Below are 16,680 nucleotides of genomic sequence, written 5' to 3' on the forward strand. Positions count from 1 at the left end.
TATAGCCTATCATGCATGGATTTATGGACAGTTATTATCAGTTATGCTTATTAAAAGGACTTGCCCATGGATCGATCAGCTGTGAAAATGTGCATGTTTTATACTGATCTGAAAGATAATCTATTCTACGATCTACAATATAAACAAATCATAATAACCTTAGTCATAATCATAATACCGTTTTATTAGAATTCTGTACTACACTATATAGCCATTTGAGTCACAGATGGACTGATAACCTGATATGGGTCATAAACTGTAAACGTTACCATGACGTGCCATCTGATTCTGAATGTTCTGTGTTAAACGGGGAGTTATGGCAAATCAAACATTTTTGCCCAATAGATATTCTAAAAGGTGTATATTTATAATATGTCAACGTATCGCTTAAATCATTCAATGTGATTTAATTTCGACCCGACACGTTTATGCATTCTTTCTCTCTACTCAAAAATCAAGTGCGATTGAATGGCAACTGGTGGGAAGTGGAGGAATTATGTTACGAAACACGACTTTGACGTGAATAAAGTACACAATTAAATAAAAGAAGATCATTCTCTTACCTTAAGATGCTGATCGTAGAGAAACGGTGGACAACGTCCCGACGCCACCACGCTATAGTACTGTAGTAGCAGCTCAAAGAAAAGCCATTTGCATCGCTGTCCCTATTTCCGGGTTAGTTATTGAGCGTCATTGTGGTCTGGAGCAGTGGTTCTCAACCTGTGGGTCCGGAGCCCCAGGGGGGTCCCCACGCACATGAGTGGAGGGCATTGGTGGGGGGAGGGGGGGGGGGGGTTTCACAGTTCACAGTTCACATCACCCCAGCCAGCAGATCCGAAAGTGGGGCTAGGCTGGAGTTCTCAGTAGATGACAGTAAAGTGACAGATAATGTAATAGGACTTTTAAGACCTTTTTAAACAACACACAATAACAATAACAATAACAATAACAATAACAAAACAATAACAATAATAATAATAATGAAATAAATTAAATTAAAAGACCTACTGCCTCGAAAGTAATTAACCTATAGGCCTATTATTAAAAAAACTGGACAAATTATTTAAAAAAAAACTGGCCAAATTGGGGGACCCCCCAGAATTAAAATGAAAGAAAAGTAAAGAAATATGGAGAAAGTGGTTTAATGATTCTGATGCTGTATAACATACATTTTGATGGGGACCAGAGTGTTTGTCCAATAGGGGTCTCTTCCTGTATCTCTCCAGCTCCAAAAAACATAAAATATATTTTCTGTTTTAATACTATAAAGATCCACTATATATGGCCCTGGGACACCCCTATATGATTAGGCGGTTTACTATCAGAAAATGAATATAGCCATAGAAGCCTCTGTAATTCTCATCACTACGCCACATTGAATTAGGTCAAGTAAATACACCTGTCATTCATCAATTGATTGTCATCATTAACTCATATGCCAGCAGGTGTGTAGTGCCACCTCCCACCTTCAGCTGTCCTATAAAGCTTCTCTCAATATCTGTGCTAGGAAGTGGGAAACCATTTCGTGAATAGAAGCTGAAGTTTGATCATCGCTGTTACATCAAAGTTCTACAACTCATTTGTCTTGAGTTAATTGAAAAACGCTTAGAAAATGGCAACTGAAAAGACTCACATTAACGTGGTCATCATTGGCCACGTGGACAGTGGTAAATCCACTACAACTGGTCACCTCGTCTACAAATGTGGCGGCTTCGACCAAAGAAAACTCGAGAAGTTTGAGAAAGCTGCAGCTACGGTAAGATGATGGCTCTCATTTAATTAAATCGAGTACATATTCAGATATTTATTGCAAACTCCATTAAGGTGGCATTTCTACTTCTTGCAGATGGGGAAGAGCTCCTTCAAGTATGCCTGGGTGTTGGACAAGCTGAAAGCCGAGAGGGAGCGAGGAATCACCATCGACATATCGCTGCTCAAATTCAACACGCAGAAATACAGCATCACCATCATCGATGCCCCCGGGCATCGCGACTTCATCAAGAACATGATCACCGGGACATCACAAGTGAGTGGCGAGCACTAACGTTTCAGCATGCACGTTTTCGAGTTCATAAAAGTCAAGGTGCACACTAGCTACATCAACATTTGAGGCAAATGTATGTTTTACAACTTGATTCATGAGTCATTACTAAACATGACATTGATTGGTCTAAAGTCAAGCTACCCAGCATGTAATGAGTATCAGTTGAAACTAGCCCAATTTCACCAGCATGTGTATGTAAAGTGAACTAATTATGGCTACAATTTACAATAAAATGCAATTACACTTTGACTGCTATAGAAGAAATTCCTACTGTTTATATTTTGCACTGCACTTTAATACATTTGGGATGTCAATACTGTTTTACTTTAAACCACATTTTGAGTAGCCTACTTCCACCACTGTTGTGTTTCCGAATCCAACTAATTGATGTCATTACAGGCTGATGTCGCACTGCTGGTGGTCTCCGCAGCAAAGGGAGAGTTTGAGGCTGGCATCTCCAGAAATGGCCAAACCAGAGAGCATGCTTTACTGGCATACACGCTTGGCGTCAAGCAAATCATTGTTTGCGTGAACAAGATGGACGTGACTGAGCCACCTTACAGCCAGAAACGCTACGACGAAGTGGTGAAGAGTGTCAACGTCTTCCTCAAGAAGATCGGCTACGACCCAAACACGGTGCCTTTCGTTCCCATCTCTGGGTGGACTGGGGAGAACATGATCACTGCAACTCAGAAGGTAGATTAAATAAAACTTTGTACCATACCTGACCCCCTCAGTACTTGTATTTGACACATCATGTGTTTACAGATGTCCTGGTTCCAAGGGTGGAAAGTCAAGCGCAAGGAGGGGAATGCGTGTGGGAGAACCCTCCTGGAAGTGTTGGACTCCATCCACCCTCCAGTACGCACCATCAACAAGCCCCTGAGGTTGCCACTGCAGGATGTCTACAAGATTGGAGGTCAGTAATGGTGCTTTTTGAAGGGTACCTTTCTCATTGAAGTGTGCATGGCATTTTACTGCTGGGTATAATATCTAGAGTTTTATCAATCCTGTCTTTGCAATACAGGTGTTGGAACAGTGCCAGTAGGCAAGATTGAAACTGGCATCCTCAAGCCTGGTATGACCCTGATGTTCTCACCTGCCAAGCTCACTGCCGAGGTCAAATCTATCGAGATGCACCACCAGGGCCTGCAGACGGCACTGCCAGGACACAACGTCGGCTTCAACATCAAGAACGTGTCTGTGAAGAACCTCCGGCGTGGGGATGTGGCTGGCAACGCCCAACAAGACCCTCCCGCTGATGCCAGCAGCTTTGTGGCTCAGGTTGGTACACTGTACAATGCAGGCCTTCTAGGTACAGACGAGGACTCGTCTCAACCAGTTTCTTGCGAGTTCTGCCTAGTTTAAGTGACACTTGTTTCTCTTTCCAAAGGTCATAATTCTGAATCACCCAGGGAGGATCAAGACTGGGTACTCTCCTGTCCTGGACTGCCACACTACCCATGTGACCTGTCGCTTTGCCGAGTTGAGGGAGAAGCTGGACCGGCGCTCTGGGAGGAAGCTGGAGGACCTGCCACAGACACTGGTGTCTGGAGATGCTGCTACGGTCAAACTGGTCCCCAACAGGCCCCTATGTGTGGAGAGCTTCTTCACATATCCCTCCTTGGGTACTGTATTTGGTTGCATTTTAGATCAGAACTGCCTTGGGCTGACTTACCCCTTGTCTAAACTTTTTACCATTGAAGATGAGGCACTTAATTTGACCTGCATTTAATCTGTTAAATTGACTGTATGCATCTGATTGCTCCCCAGGTCGATTTGCAGCAAGGGACTTGAAACAGACCGTTGCCGTTGGGGTCATCAAGTCGGTGGAGAAGGACCAAGGATCTAAATTGAAAGTGTCTAAATAAGTTGGATATTTTACCACAAATTGTGGTATTATCATTTTGGTTAAGCACTGCACATGAGTCAAAGTGTAAATAAGTTTGTTTTACTACTAAAAGTCCCAAGTGTGTAATAAGTTTTATCACTGCAGTGTATATCATTTTAGTAAGTTGTATATTTGTGTTGTGACACATTGTTAAGGTTCTTTAAAGATTGAATTGTTTTATTTTACTGTTATATCCTGAGGATTATGGAAATGGATGGCCTAAGTTTGAGAACCTGAAACCTTCAGAAATAAAGCACACAATGGAACTTAATTTTCATCTGGATCTTAATTCTGTTTTAAATGACATGAGGGTGTATTTGCAACAACCTGTAATCTATCTCGTTTGGTTCCTTTCATGACATTTTAAAAAGCATTGGTCAATGGTACGTAGGATTTAGAACATTTGTGTACAGTAGTTCTAAAAAATGGAAGACTTTGAGTACAAGCTTGGGTGAGCTTTGTCCGAGCTTGTATATCTGCCATTTTGAATGACTGCAAGCTACCATGATCTTGCTTAGGTTGCTTGTCTTTGGGTGCGTTCGGAAATGCGCCCTGAACGCACTGGTGTGCTGTGCTCTTGTTCGAAAGTCCAGTGCACCCGCACTGAGCGACCCTACCTGAAGTGAATGCATCACAGCTGTGGTCTTTCGTAAATAAGGCACACTGACCACACTCCATGAGTGCATTTCCAAACGCACCCTTTGAGAAGTCATGTTATCTGGCTGATGCAGTGAGGGGAAACTAGATTGGCCCACACTAGCCTTATCATGGCAAACTGACTAGAATTGGCTCACTTTTCATTGTTGGTTGACACAAAAGACAAGATTCACATAGTACAGCACTTTTAATGATACAATGGAATGATAGGTTTTCTTACACTGGAACTGCAGTTGGTGTGTGAAACTGGGTGTTTCATCACCAAGTTCACCTAAATCCTATAACAGACAAGTTTGATGCACAATTGTACCTGTGGATGGAGTGTACTGAAACTAACATACTGACATTTACAAGGATTGTGGCTGTTTTGATGACATTAACCCTAGTCTATAAATCAAATTTCAACAGTTCATGAGTGGTATAAACCCATTATGTGAAACAAGACAGGAGTTGAGCACAGGTCAATCAAGTTTCATAAAATATTTGAACGTTAGGCCATCTGAGAATAATTTCCTCAATTTATTGCTAAGATGACATTTGTTGAGCTTCCAACAATAGTGGCAATAGCAGCAGGCATGTAAGTCCTGCATGACAGTGGCTCTTCAAACCCTGAGGCGAGTGTCAAAAATATGCAGCACTCCTCGCTCGATTTATTCCAGTCATTTTTTAAACCATGCACAGATGGGTCTTAAGGACTGTGGAGATGACATGAAGTTCACACGCAGAGGATACCTAAGGTGAACAGTGTAACAAGTACAATTAGTGACCTGTGAGTGAACCCCACAAGGTTGATATTCCACCACACAGTAGCAGCAGGTTTCTATACTGTAAAACAATCATAATACGTGTACACACACACACACACACACAAAAGCAAGCAAGAACAAGGAATACATTGAATGAAGGTTTTCTTAATATTTTTTGGGACAATCAGAGGGAGATTGTTTCTGCCTCTTCAGTCTGGTTAAGCCGGTGGTTGGTTAACAGGGATGCAAGACACAGAGTGACATGACGTATTTCACATTCTGTTTCCCCATTTTGTCCTCTTGTAAGCTGGTAATTACTTAATGGCCAGTAAAATTAATACAGATAAAATTCAAACTCCACTGCCCTGATGCTTAATCCAACAGGTAGAGAGCAATGTTATACTTGTACATGTTTTGTACAATAAAACATGTATATACACTTCACACACAAATATATATATTTACATACATATATACACAGTGACAGCATAAACATATATTTTAGGTAAGTGCTAAGGGTTTTGAGAGTGGCTTCATCATAGCCATGCTATGGGGGTTAAGATAATACTGGTAAGAGGAAGAATACACACATAGTTTGTACAACGTGGATGTTGTGGCAAGCATGGCCAGATGAGCCTACTTGGGTTTCTTCATTGTTTTCCTTCTAGAATGCTTGTCTCGGGACAGGGGGGGTTAGGGCGTTACGGCAGCTATATACAAGACCCCTCCAATGAGGGTAGAGGCTTAGTGCAAGTCTTTTCTGGCTGTCAGTCACTCAGGATGTGCACAAAAGACATGGGAAACACCCCTTTTCGCTCCGGGTGCCCCTCGATGTGCCCGATCTAAAAAGGAGAGGGAGGGAGAGAGAGAGAGCACAGAAAGCATATCAGAAACAAATAAGAGCACCATTTAGCATTCAACGTTCAACGTTTGTCCTTCTATTCGATGATGTTCAGAATGGTTTCTATTGCTAATATATGCAGTCCACTATGCAAGGATGTTGGACTGAGGAATGCATAAAAAAGCCAAAACATGTTTACTTTTCAGGATTCAAATTCTAAAATAGCAAAAGTAACAGATCAACAATCAAGCTTGTGGATCTTCTACTTTTGCTTTCATGTGACGCTGTGCTATGATCACATAAGGGCATTAATTTACGAAAAAACACAAAAAGTTAGAAAATGTACAGTATGCTATGCAGAATCCAAAATAGTCTGACTAGCAAGAGCAATAATGTATATATCTATAGGATAGAAGTCATGGAGCTGTCCTTACCCACCACTCTTGGTCCTCTTCTCCAGTCACTATGATTACCTCTCCTTCAACAAATGTCAGCTCGTCATCATTGTCAGCCTGGCAGTCGTAGATGGTCTTCACCCTCCGAGTTTTGCTCTTGCCCTGGACAACAAATTATTTATTGAATATTGTAAAATATTGTCCCTGTGCATTATTCCACAAAGATTCTTATGAGATTATGTTTCTAACAGAGAAGTGAACGTCTTGGTTCTCCAAGATCTCAATGTCAGGGTTACTTAAAAAACCGACCTTCCAAAACAAACTGATTAGTCTACTCAGCCTAAAGACCATAATTCCAACACACTTTGCTAGTCTGCGATGAGATATTGTGTCCAAATGTCTGACTGTACATTGTGCAGTTAAAATGTTAGACTAATACAGTATTCAATCAATCAAAATGTTGTGTGTACCGTGTTTATCTTTCTCGGGAGAGGCACAGGTGTGTCCGTGGTTCCCGGTGGGCTCCCGTTGGTGTCCTCGCTAGCCTGTTGCGGAGACGAGGGTGTCGTGTTAGCTTGCTGCTGATTGGGTGACGGCGAGTCGGGCGGCTGCGGCTGAGGCTGAGCTTGAGGCTGAGGAGGCTGAGGCTTCGGGGCGGGCTCTCCGGGAGGGGCCCGGGGACTCGGTGGCTCGGCCGTCCCGGGTTTAGGGGGAATGTCCGACAGGTGAGGTTTGGGGGGGAGGTCTTTGAGCTGGGGTTTCGGCGGGAGGTCTCCCAACTGAGGCTTAGGAGGGAGGTCAGAGAGCTGAGGCTTGGGGGGCAGCTCACCAGGTTTTGGGGGAAGCTCGGAGGGCTGAGGCTTGGGGGGCAGGTCCCCCGGTTGAGGCTTTTCGGCCGGAGGAGCAGCCTTCAGCGGGGTTTCGGACCCTGGCGGGGACTTCTGGAAAACCTCTGGTGGAAGGCTAGGTTTGTCCATAGACGGGTGTATGGTATCGATTTTCCGCAGCGCCACTTGGGAGGGAAAAGCAGCATACGGTCAATTCTGCATCAAATTAGTTAAGGCTGTGAGTTTACAAATAGAAATAATGTTAATAATAAACACATTATAATGAGGACTAGTCGTAGACACTAGACAAGCAGCAACTTTTCAGTAACGTCTATACCTTTTTGAGGTAGTTTTGGAAGAACCCTTGGACCAAGTGTAGACTTTGTGTTTGCTGCTGTAGTGCTGGAAACAAACGTGCATCACATTGAATGAAAAATCACAGCAAGGATGGGGCCATCATGACCCTCATCATCGATTGCAAATCAATTGAGTTATCTAACAGATATTGGAGAATAGTTACAAAACAGACTGACATTACTGTGACATTAGACCTTTCCATAGAGATCTGAAAAGCTTTCAGAAAGATCTATCAGCAAAGTTCACTATCCGGCAAAGCCAGGGATTCATCCACCGGTACCGTGTGTGTAATACCTTTGCGGCTGCGGAATGCCTTCAAACTTGTTAGAAACAGGAGACATCTTGTTGATGGGAGGAGGGGTGGAATCACTTCCTGAAATATTAACATCGACATGGGTAAATATACAATTCTTTACCATAGCAGAATAAAAATGGCAAAATAAAATGGTCCAAATTAAAAAAAATAAAATAAAGAGGGGAAGTTGTCTGGCTGAGCTTTCCATGTGCTAACATTGGTTAAATCCACTGAGTGTAAGCTATTTATTTGGTGGGCATTGTGTGTGACAGAAAAAGCACTTAAGTTAACATCACATGAGACAAATGATAACATCTATATCATTAAACACACGTGGGGCAAAGTGGGCTCCAAGTCGGTTCCAGCTGAAGTGTAGGATAACAACCCCATAAAAGATGATTTTCCAACACACCTTTGCACTGAAGAAAGGCGTTCTAATTATAATTTAAACTTCATCATACAACCGCATCGTTCAACAAAAACTAATCGAGCAAAGATCTGTATGACAAAGTATAAATCTGAACTTAGAAGCCCATGCTAGGTCGACACCAGGTCTGCTGTATGTGCTGTGGTTATGAGTCTCACCCCCTCTACTTTGTGGACTGTGGGAGAGCGGGCTGGGTGGGTCAGATAGGGTGCGTTTGTGTCCGGGGGGAGGGGGTGGAGGCCTCTTCTTGGACAGCGTGGAGCTGCCTCCAGGTGTGAGTGCAGAGGGAGGGCCAGATGAGGAGGGCGGAGCTAGAGGAGTGACAACACATATAAAAACACGCATGAGAGGGTTGGTGGTCGGAAGGTGACGACACAGCGCCGGTCATTCCGTTAACCCCCGGATAAGATGCCCACAGGAGAGGAGAGGTTGAGGAGGAAGGAAGACAGAGGTAGAAACAGATAGAGGGTAGGATGGGAGAGCCATGTGTCTTGGACTGGGGAGTGAGAGATGCGCTGGTCAAAATGGGGGAAGACATGTTAGGACAAAGTTCAATGCATGTCAGAACAACATATTGTACTGGTTAGGGTTACTAGTCTGTGTGTACCCAACGACCCACACAGACTAGTAAGAAAGGGTACACAAGAAGAGCACCTGATGAGTGTGAGTATGATACATGGTTTGTACAGTTTCAGGTCAGCTGCTGTTCCAAAGCACCTATTGCTAAGTCGTAATGATCTACGGGAAGTTAGAGTGAAAGGTAGCTAACAGAAAGCTCAGCCAGAAAAGGAATCAGCAATGATAAAAACAACTAACTTCAGCTCAGTGGATGGTAGTGATAATTGCAATTGCAATAAAACTGCATGTTTAATTTAGCTTAGCTAGCCAACACAGCTGCATTATCAAGTTCAATAAAACACCACCACCCTAGCATACTGAGCAAGAAAATGAATTAAGAGCATGAGGAAAAGGGGTAAGGGTTTAATTCCAAAATGTTATATATGCATGTGAGAAAACAAAAGTAGCTGTAATTGTCTGAACATTACAGTTTTTGTGGACAAAGGTTTAATTTCACATCAATCATCTAATTTACAGTGGTTCCCAAACTGTTTAGCTCGAGACCCAAAGAGGTCTCCCCGGGACCCAAACTAGTGAAAAAAGCCGATCTGCAAGCTCACAACACGTCGAGATGTGACATGTGAGCTTGTAGTTCTGCTATTTTCACTACTTCTTAAAAGTATTTTTTCCCTTCTAATGAATGGATACATTTTTCTTTCTTTTTTTTAACATTATAATTTGTTTTTAACTCACGAAAATAATGAATTTTGGGGGATAAAAAAAACCATAGGAACAAGAAAAAGGGATATTTACTCATGACCCTGAAAAAATGTATACGCGAAAAACAAATCCCGATAATACAGTGGTTCTCAAAATGGGTTCTGGGTTCCTTGGAGGTGGGTTTAAATGGACCCTTACAGGGTCTGCTGTAACGAATGGAACCAAATGTACCCGTACTTACATTCCTTGAAATTCAAATGTTTGAGAACCACTGATCAGATACAGTAGGTGACACCTTACTAAAGTAGTGGATAATATTCCATTTTGGAATCAAGCTCTTCAGCCGTGAAATGAGGTGGGAGGTGGAGTAAAAGGCTGAAAGGGATGGGGAGAGGGGAGGGGAGGGGAGAACGTAAAAACAGGATATTCACTGATGTATGGTCGGGTGCCAGCCAGAGTGGCGTAGTGCGAGTGAGACCCAAGGAATGCCAAGTGTGGAGCTGGAAGGATAAAAAAGAGAAAAGAAAAAAAGAGAGAAAGAAAGAAAGAAAAGAGAGCAGGAGATGAGAAGAGTGTGGGAGATATTCTGTGTCGGTCGTCAAAGAGCTGCTCCCACACACTATAAAAGCACTACAAGATGAAATCTTATCAGTGACAAGCAAAGGAAAAAGAATAGAAATAGCATAAAACCTGCCTTGAGGGCAAAGACTCTCCACCAGGCAGCACCCAGTTAAAGAAGAGAACGCTGCTCTGATCATCGCTACTAGCAATGCTTAGTTCAGAGCACCTGTTATTCTAAAAGCTTCTACAAGTGGTGCTTTTTAACAGCAGCAGTACACATCTGCTTTGACTCTGCATTCACACTGGTAGATACAAAACATACTAAGCTACACAGCATATTTATACATTTGTACCTTTGTAGCCGAAGTTGAAACCAGCTCAAATTGTTTGTATCTTTGTAGCTGCTGTATTGTTTGTAACGGCTATAACCGTCAGGTGTACAGTATCTTTGTATCTTCATGTGGCTGCATGAGCTTACGCAAAAAAGAATAGTGGTAGAATGTATCCTTTTAGCTGCAATTGTGAACGCAGCATTGTGGTGTTTTAAAACCCAACAAGAGGGAGGACATGTTATTTTGTAATTACAATTCTGCAGAGATAAGCAAGGCCCCCAACAGACTGTTTGCATAATGTGTTGATGGAGAAGTGCGGCAGGGGGCTTTTTCTTACGTAATGAAGCTGTTAAAGTGTCAGGCTGCCTGTTTATCCAATTTCCTTTTCAATGAGCCCCCCCAGAGGTAATTAAAAAGAAGGTACGGTCATCCATGTCATTTTCACTATACAGCAATTATTGGGGAGGCAAACTGGAGTCAATTGAGTGCCAGGTGGACCAGCTCATGAACAAACACTATATCTGAATAATACCCTTGTAAAATACTCGGCCCAGGAAATTAAAAGAAGACATATCACAAATTGTTTTCTGCTGTGTTGCCTTTCGATGTGTACATTGTATACGTTTATTGAGGTATCTCAAATTAAATGGTATGTCATCAAACTTCCGGATCCAGTTTTGCCTCCATGTACCTTCTCCTATCATAGCCTTGCACCAGCCGGGTTTTGTCTCTACACTCTGCTGCAGACGTCATTTTCCTGAAGGTTCTTAATGTAATACTTAATGACACCTGCTTTCTGCCCTCTGATCTGTCTTTACACAGAGTAATCACATTCTGTCACCTCAGGACATGAAATGTGTGTATGTTTGTTTTTATCATGTGTAGTGTATAGGCAATGTGATGCGTGCAAATGTTGGGGTTGAGTTCGCGCAATGATGAACAAAAGCTTTCTAGCAAATGGGATTTCATTTCATGATTAAAATGCTGATCTTGTCCTGTGTGTTTTAAGCAGACATTATTGGCACGTACATCTGATAAGGAATGACAACATTTGTTGGTTTTACTTCAATACGTATAAAAACAGCAACACACACCTTACAGTACGTCTATATTTGCAACACAGGCTAGCATCAGCATGGTAAGCTATAAAAGTGTCCCATCAGAGTTCTACGTTACAGTGTACTATGTGGGTGTTGACTGTTTACTGGACTTAAGATATGGCCTAAAAATCGGCGGGGCCCGGCGGGTCTGCTGACCTTTTCCCTGGTTCCTGGGTGGCAGCGGGGGGCCGTCGGCCACCGGAGAAGAGGTGAGGTCAGTGGAGGCGCTGTACATCTGGTTGGTGAAGGCGCTGTAGGACATGCGCTGCTGCTTGTCTCTGTGGCTGATGAAGCCGGGCAGGGACAGCTTGTCATGGGGGGACAGACTGGAGGAGTGGCAGAAACTCTGGGGCCTTGGTGAGCGGTCCTTCTTGATGGGACTCGGCTGGAGAGAGACAGGACATGGAAGGAGGGAGCTGTAAAGGACAGCAATCAAGCAATCCCCTTTGGCCATTGTCAAAAGGGAAACAAAATCTACTACACCCAAAAAATTAATTCCAACTGCCCCTAGTGGCCTAACGGTAAGGCAGAAGGAAGTGGATGTGTTGGATGAGATTACTTGGGTATCTAGTTTGTCGCTGTCTGACAATCTAAAATCTGCGATGTGTGCTCAGTTCAAATTCAAAGCTTGTTGGATGCTAGACTTTGAGGACATGAAGTGTCACCTTTTCAGGGTTTTCAAGCCTAATATGGTAATTGTTCGGTTCTGCTATTTTTGAAAAATCATGAAAATATTTATTTCAGAAAACTGGAATTTTGAGGTCAGGCCTAAATGGGATAATTGCCTTTTGGGTTACGTTAGCTTAGGCTCAAATGTGTTTGGTTTGTGTTCCAACCTTGTCATCCAGGTCGTCATCACTCTCATCCATCTCCTCCAGTCTCAAGCTCCATTCGTACTCCACGTGGACATGGGGGTAAAACTTCCCCTCTGCAGCCTGCACAAGCTGGAAGACACAACAATAAGAAATAATAATGCATTGTCTTCAACGTATAAAAGTTTTGTATACTATAGGTATACAGCATGAGTATTAATTGACTATTAGTCAATATACCGGTAGTAGTGCAATCATAGACTGTAAAAAAATATGGACAAAGCGTTCCGCGGGTCTAACATGAACGTAAAATGAAGCCTGTCAGTCCTTGCAATGGAAGTCGCCATCTTTCTAGATCCGTTTGGGCCCAGCTGGCCCATTGGCTGGCCCAGACAACGAGGCGGGACTTCCCCCCCTTCTTCTTCGTTGGTTTTTATTTTGACTCGAGTGGGTGGGGGATCCCGTTCATAGACTGTAACGGTAGCCACGCCCCTCAGAACATGCGCGACTTTATGGTCATTTTTCTTATAAATGGGAACATAATTTTCCAAAAAGAATATTATGACATTAGAAATGAGACTTTAAACTAGTGACTGGAAGTATTCATGACCATGTTTATTATGGTAATACAGTCTAGGTGAAGTTGGGCCCAAATACATGGACTTCTATGGGGCTATGGGTTTTTTTGAGCCCAATGACAGCGCCACAACAGGTCATTATATGAACTTTCATTTCCTTAGTGGCTTCACAAAATATCTGTCTGACTGCCCCCCTGAGTGCAATGCATAGTTTCTAATGCATATTAACAGGTTTGTATAGTGTATAATATGATATTATGGATCCATGTATTGTCGATCAACGACACGTTTGTTTCACGTTGAATTACGTTCAAAAACTGCAATATGCGCTCAGCATAAACTATGTCACACACACACACGTGCGTCTGCACACGCGCGCGCACACACACACACACACACACACACACACACACACACACACACACACACACACACACACACACACACACACAAAAACTAGGCACAATGGCATTACTGTATGTGTCTTGTACAATTTGCATAACCGCATAATTTTGCATTATATGCATAACTGCTTCTGTGTGTACGTACAGTGCTCTGTGCACATGATGCTGCATTCAAAGCAGCCACAATGGTAAACACATGCCTCTAAAGATTATTTCCACTCTGTTGTCACTGGTGCCTGAGGCCAGTTCCAGACCTTTGACTGCCATCTAGTGTTAAAGACTACTCTGTTATCGGCCCCAAAAGTTAACATGTAACAAGATGCAAGATTTATGTGTGCAATGAAATGTTGGTGCGGTACACTTTCTTAGCATATTATAATAGAAAATAGAAACAATACATCAAAAGAAAACTAATTATTGCGCAAGAAAAGGAAGAAGCGAGCAGGCTTATTTGGAATCCTTTCCTTAATGGAAGGGATTGTTAAATAGCATACAAGTTCAGTAACAATACAAAATAATACAAGCCTAGTATCAACTGTGTAAAGTGTGTACAACAGTGTGTGTGTGTCTGAGGTGGGAGGAGGTGGCACACTCCCAATCGGTCACCTCCTACACTACACTACACTACACTACACTTATTGTATTTCATGCACTGCTATTGCATTTGCAATTTTGGCATTTAGCAGACGCTCTTAATCCAGAGCGATTTACAGTAAGCAAGGTAAACACGAGGTAATACATCAAATGCATAGAAATAGTAATCTAGGATTACTAGTAAACCAAGAACCTATCACCTGTCTAAACAGTAGAATATTCAAAAATAAATAATCTGTACATTGACAGTATATACAGTATACACCCTACTCTGGATGCCACTGCCAGGTCAACAAATCAACCTGGCATAATGTCTACATAACAATCTACATTACAATTTAGCTATATCAATAAATGTATTATTATTTTCTTTTTATTATGGTTTTGACATAACCAGTGTTTGGCGTTTTTAAATCAGTACATCTGGAATGGCCAATAGGCAGCCATCTAGTGAGATCACTCCATTGGGCTGTTGTTGAATGCTAGTGTCTCTGACATGGAGCTGTACTGTTGTTGAATGCTAGTGTCTCTGACATGGAGCTGTACTGTTGTTTAATGCTAGTGTCTGACATGGAGCTGTACTGTTGTTGAATGCTAGTGTCTCTGACATGGAGCTGTACTGTTGTTGAATGCTAGTGTCTCTGACATGGAGCTGTACTGTTGTTTAATGCTAGTGTCTCTGACATGGAGCTGTACTGTTGTTTAATGCTAGTGTCTCTGACATGGAGCTGTACTGTTGTTTAATGCTAGTGTCTCTGACATGGAGCTGTACTGTTGTTTAATGCTAGTGTCTCTGACATGGAGCTGTACTGTTGTTTAATGCTAGTGTCTCTGACATGGAGCTGTACTGTTGTTTAATGCTAGTGTCTCTGACATGGAGCTGTGCTGTTGTTTAATGCTAGTGTCTCTGACATGGAGCTGTACTGTTGTTGAATGCTAGTGTCTCTGACATGGAGCTGTACTGTTGTTTAATGCTAGTGTCTCTGACATGGAGCTGTGCTGTTGTTGAATGCTAGTGTCTCTGACATGGAGCTGTACTGTTGTTTAATGCTAGTGTCTCTGACATGGAGCTGTACTGTTGTTTAATGCTAGTGTCTCTGACATGGAGCTGTACTCACTGCCTCCTCACACTGGCTGTTCCTCAGTCGCCTGGCAACATCCAGCGCGGTCTCTCCATTCTGATTGGCTGCGGGGGGGAGGAAGCGAGGACGATTACACGTTAGGATTGTGATGTATGCATGTATCTGATGCGCATACCGTATGTATACAGTATACCGTCTCTGTCGGGTGGAAACCTCATATGTCCAGAACTGTTGTTTCCAGATTTCAAAAACGGCAAAAGTAGCAGATCTACAAGCTCAAAACACAGCTTGCGGATAGCCGCTGCTTAATGCTTTTGTGTGACGCTGTAGTGTGATCAAGTATGGTGTTAAATTACTGGGGGAGAAAAGAATAAGCTAAAATATAGAAGAGATAAGAGGTTTCTGCCCCGACAGCCGACGCTATCTATCATCATGTGTCATGTTAATGTGTAACGACTCACTGATGTCGGTGGCCGGCTTGCCCCTCAGTAGCAGCTTGAGGCATTCGTGCTTCTCATACATGCAGCAGTAATGCAAGGCAGTGTTCCCCCACTCTGTCTGTTTATCCAGGTTACCACTGTACACACACACACACACAGAGGACATGGGTCATAACCTGGGGGCATTTCGTACACAGTCCTGTGGCCTCAGGTTAATTAATGCTTCATTATCCATTCCAGACGACCTTCATTTTGCACGGCCGACTGACCAAGAAAACAGTCTTCACACGAACAGATCTTCTACACTTGATCTACCATTTCAGCACTGAATATACCATATCAACACTGAATATACCATATCAGCACTGAATATACCATATCAACACTGAATATACCATATCAACACTGAATATACCATATCAGCACTGAATATACCATATCAACACTGAATATACCATATCAGCACTGAATATACCATATCAGCACTGAATCGACCATATCAACACTGAAGTAGCCTGAGATCAACTCCTTTTCCTGGTTTTCTGATCCGTTCTAGAGCGGAAATAACCCACAGTGGGAACCAAGAGAGCCGGTGCACCTCTAAAATGATTCCCCTAGTCTAAAATGTGTTTAGTTTGGTATAATCGTTTTGGTTTTGGAATACCGGTAACTAGACCTGTACGTGCCCGTCAGCAACCGGCCTAAAAAAAGCGTCATCACACAAAAAAAGGCTTTTTGGGGGTGAACTATCCCTTTAATTAATGTCAGGTAAATGTAATGGTCTCATATCGACCTCATGCTTTTCTGGAAAACAAACTCATTAAGGGAAAAACACAAGGCCACATTATGCATTACGTCAATAGAGCTATTAGGAAATGAGAAGGAGCTGCATGCAGCTGAGGCAGTCAGTGGGGAGGAAACAATCGAGAGGAGCAGGAATAAATTAAGGCTTCATGGAACAAGTGCTTGACCCAGTTCTGTATGCCTTGTGGGGAATCTAAGCAGTGATGCCATGTCTG

The 16,680-nt window shown here is 42.7% G+C and overlaps 3 protein-coding genes across 7 annotated transcripts in view; 1 reads left to right on the forward strand and 2 right to left on the reverse strand.

Moving 5' to 3' along the window:
• fam49bb (family with sequence similarity 49 member Bb) overlaps positions 1 to 670 on the reverse strand; it is a 55,261-nt gene extending 54,591 nt beyond the window's left edge. The window contains exon 1 of one of the 2 annotated variants that reach the window (XM_080793454.1): positions 564 to 670. The gene's annotated coding sequence lies outside the window, so the exon portion shown is untranslated. The remainder of the gene's footprint in view (positions 1 to 563) is intronic. The other variant, XM_080793456.1, reaches the window with a different exon arrangement.
• A 942-nt stretch (positions 671 to 1,612) lies between these two features.
• On the forward strand, positions 1,613 to 3,915 carry eef1a1l3 (eukaryotic translation elongation factor 1 alpha 1, like 3; the record flags this gene model as incomplete). The annotated part of the gene is made up of 7 exons (XM_080794162.1): positions 1,613 to 1,756; positions 1,847 to 2,026; positions 2,444 to 2,740; positions 2,813 to 2,963; positions 3,072 to 3,328; positions 3,438 to 3,672; positions 3,818 to 3,915. The coding sequence occupies 7 exons, from the start codon at positions 1,613 to 1,615 to the stop codon at positions 3,913 to 3,915; spliced, it is 1,362 nt and encodes a 453-aa protein (XP_080650288.1).
• An 849-nt stretch (positions 3,916 to 4,764) lies between these two features.
• The window catches only part of asap1b (ArfGAP with SH3 domain, ankyrin repeat and PH domain 1b), an 82,038-nt gene continuing 70,122 nt past the window's right edge, over positions 4,765 to 16,680 (reverse strand). For 2 of the 4 annotated variants that reach the window (XM_080794051.1, XM_080794050.1), the window contains exons 19-29: positions 15,683 to 15,798; positions 15,258 to 15,325; positions 12,588 to 12,695; positions 11,908 to 12,136; positions 10,190 to 10,258; positions 8,639 to 8,791; positions 8,053 to 8,131; positions 7,739 to 7,803; positions 7,045 to 7,586; positions 6,614 to 6,736; positions 4,765 to 6,180 (exon numbers count right to left, since the gene is read on the reverse strand). In XM_080794051.1, coding sequence (XP_080650177.1) covers positions 6,106 to 6,180; positions 6,614 to 6,736; positions 7,045 to 7,586; positions 7,739 to 7,803; positions 8,053 to 8,131; positions 8,639 to 8,791; positions 10,190 to 10,258; positions 11,908 to 12,136; positions 12,588 to 12,695; positions 15,258 to 15,325; positions 15,683 to 15,798 — 1,627 coding nt within the window. In that variant the 3' untranslated portion in view covers positions 4,765 to 6,105. The remainder of the gene's footprint in view (positions 6,181 to 6,613; positions 6,737 to 7,044; positions 7,587 to 7,738; positions 7,804 to 8,052; positions 8,132 to 8,638; positions 8,792 to 10,189; positions 10,259 to 11,907; positions 12,137 to 12,587; positions 12,696 to 15,257; positions 15,326 to 15,682; positions 15,799 to 16,680) is intronic. The other 2 variants (XM_080794053.1, XM_080794052.1) reach the window with 1 other exon arrangement.

This window comes from Protomyctophum bolini (genome assembly GCF_963924005.1).
Source record: "Protomyctophum bolini genome assembly, chromosome: 21".
Taxonomy (NCBI): Eukaryota; Metazoa; Chordata; class Actinopteri; order Myctophiformes; family Myctophidae; genus Protomyctophum; species Protomyctophum bolini.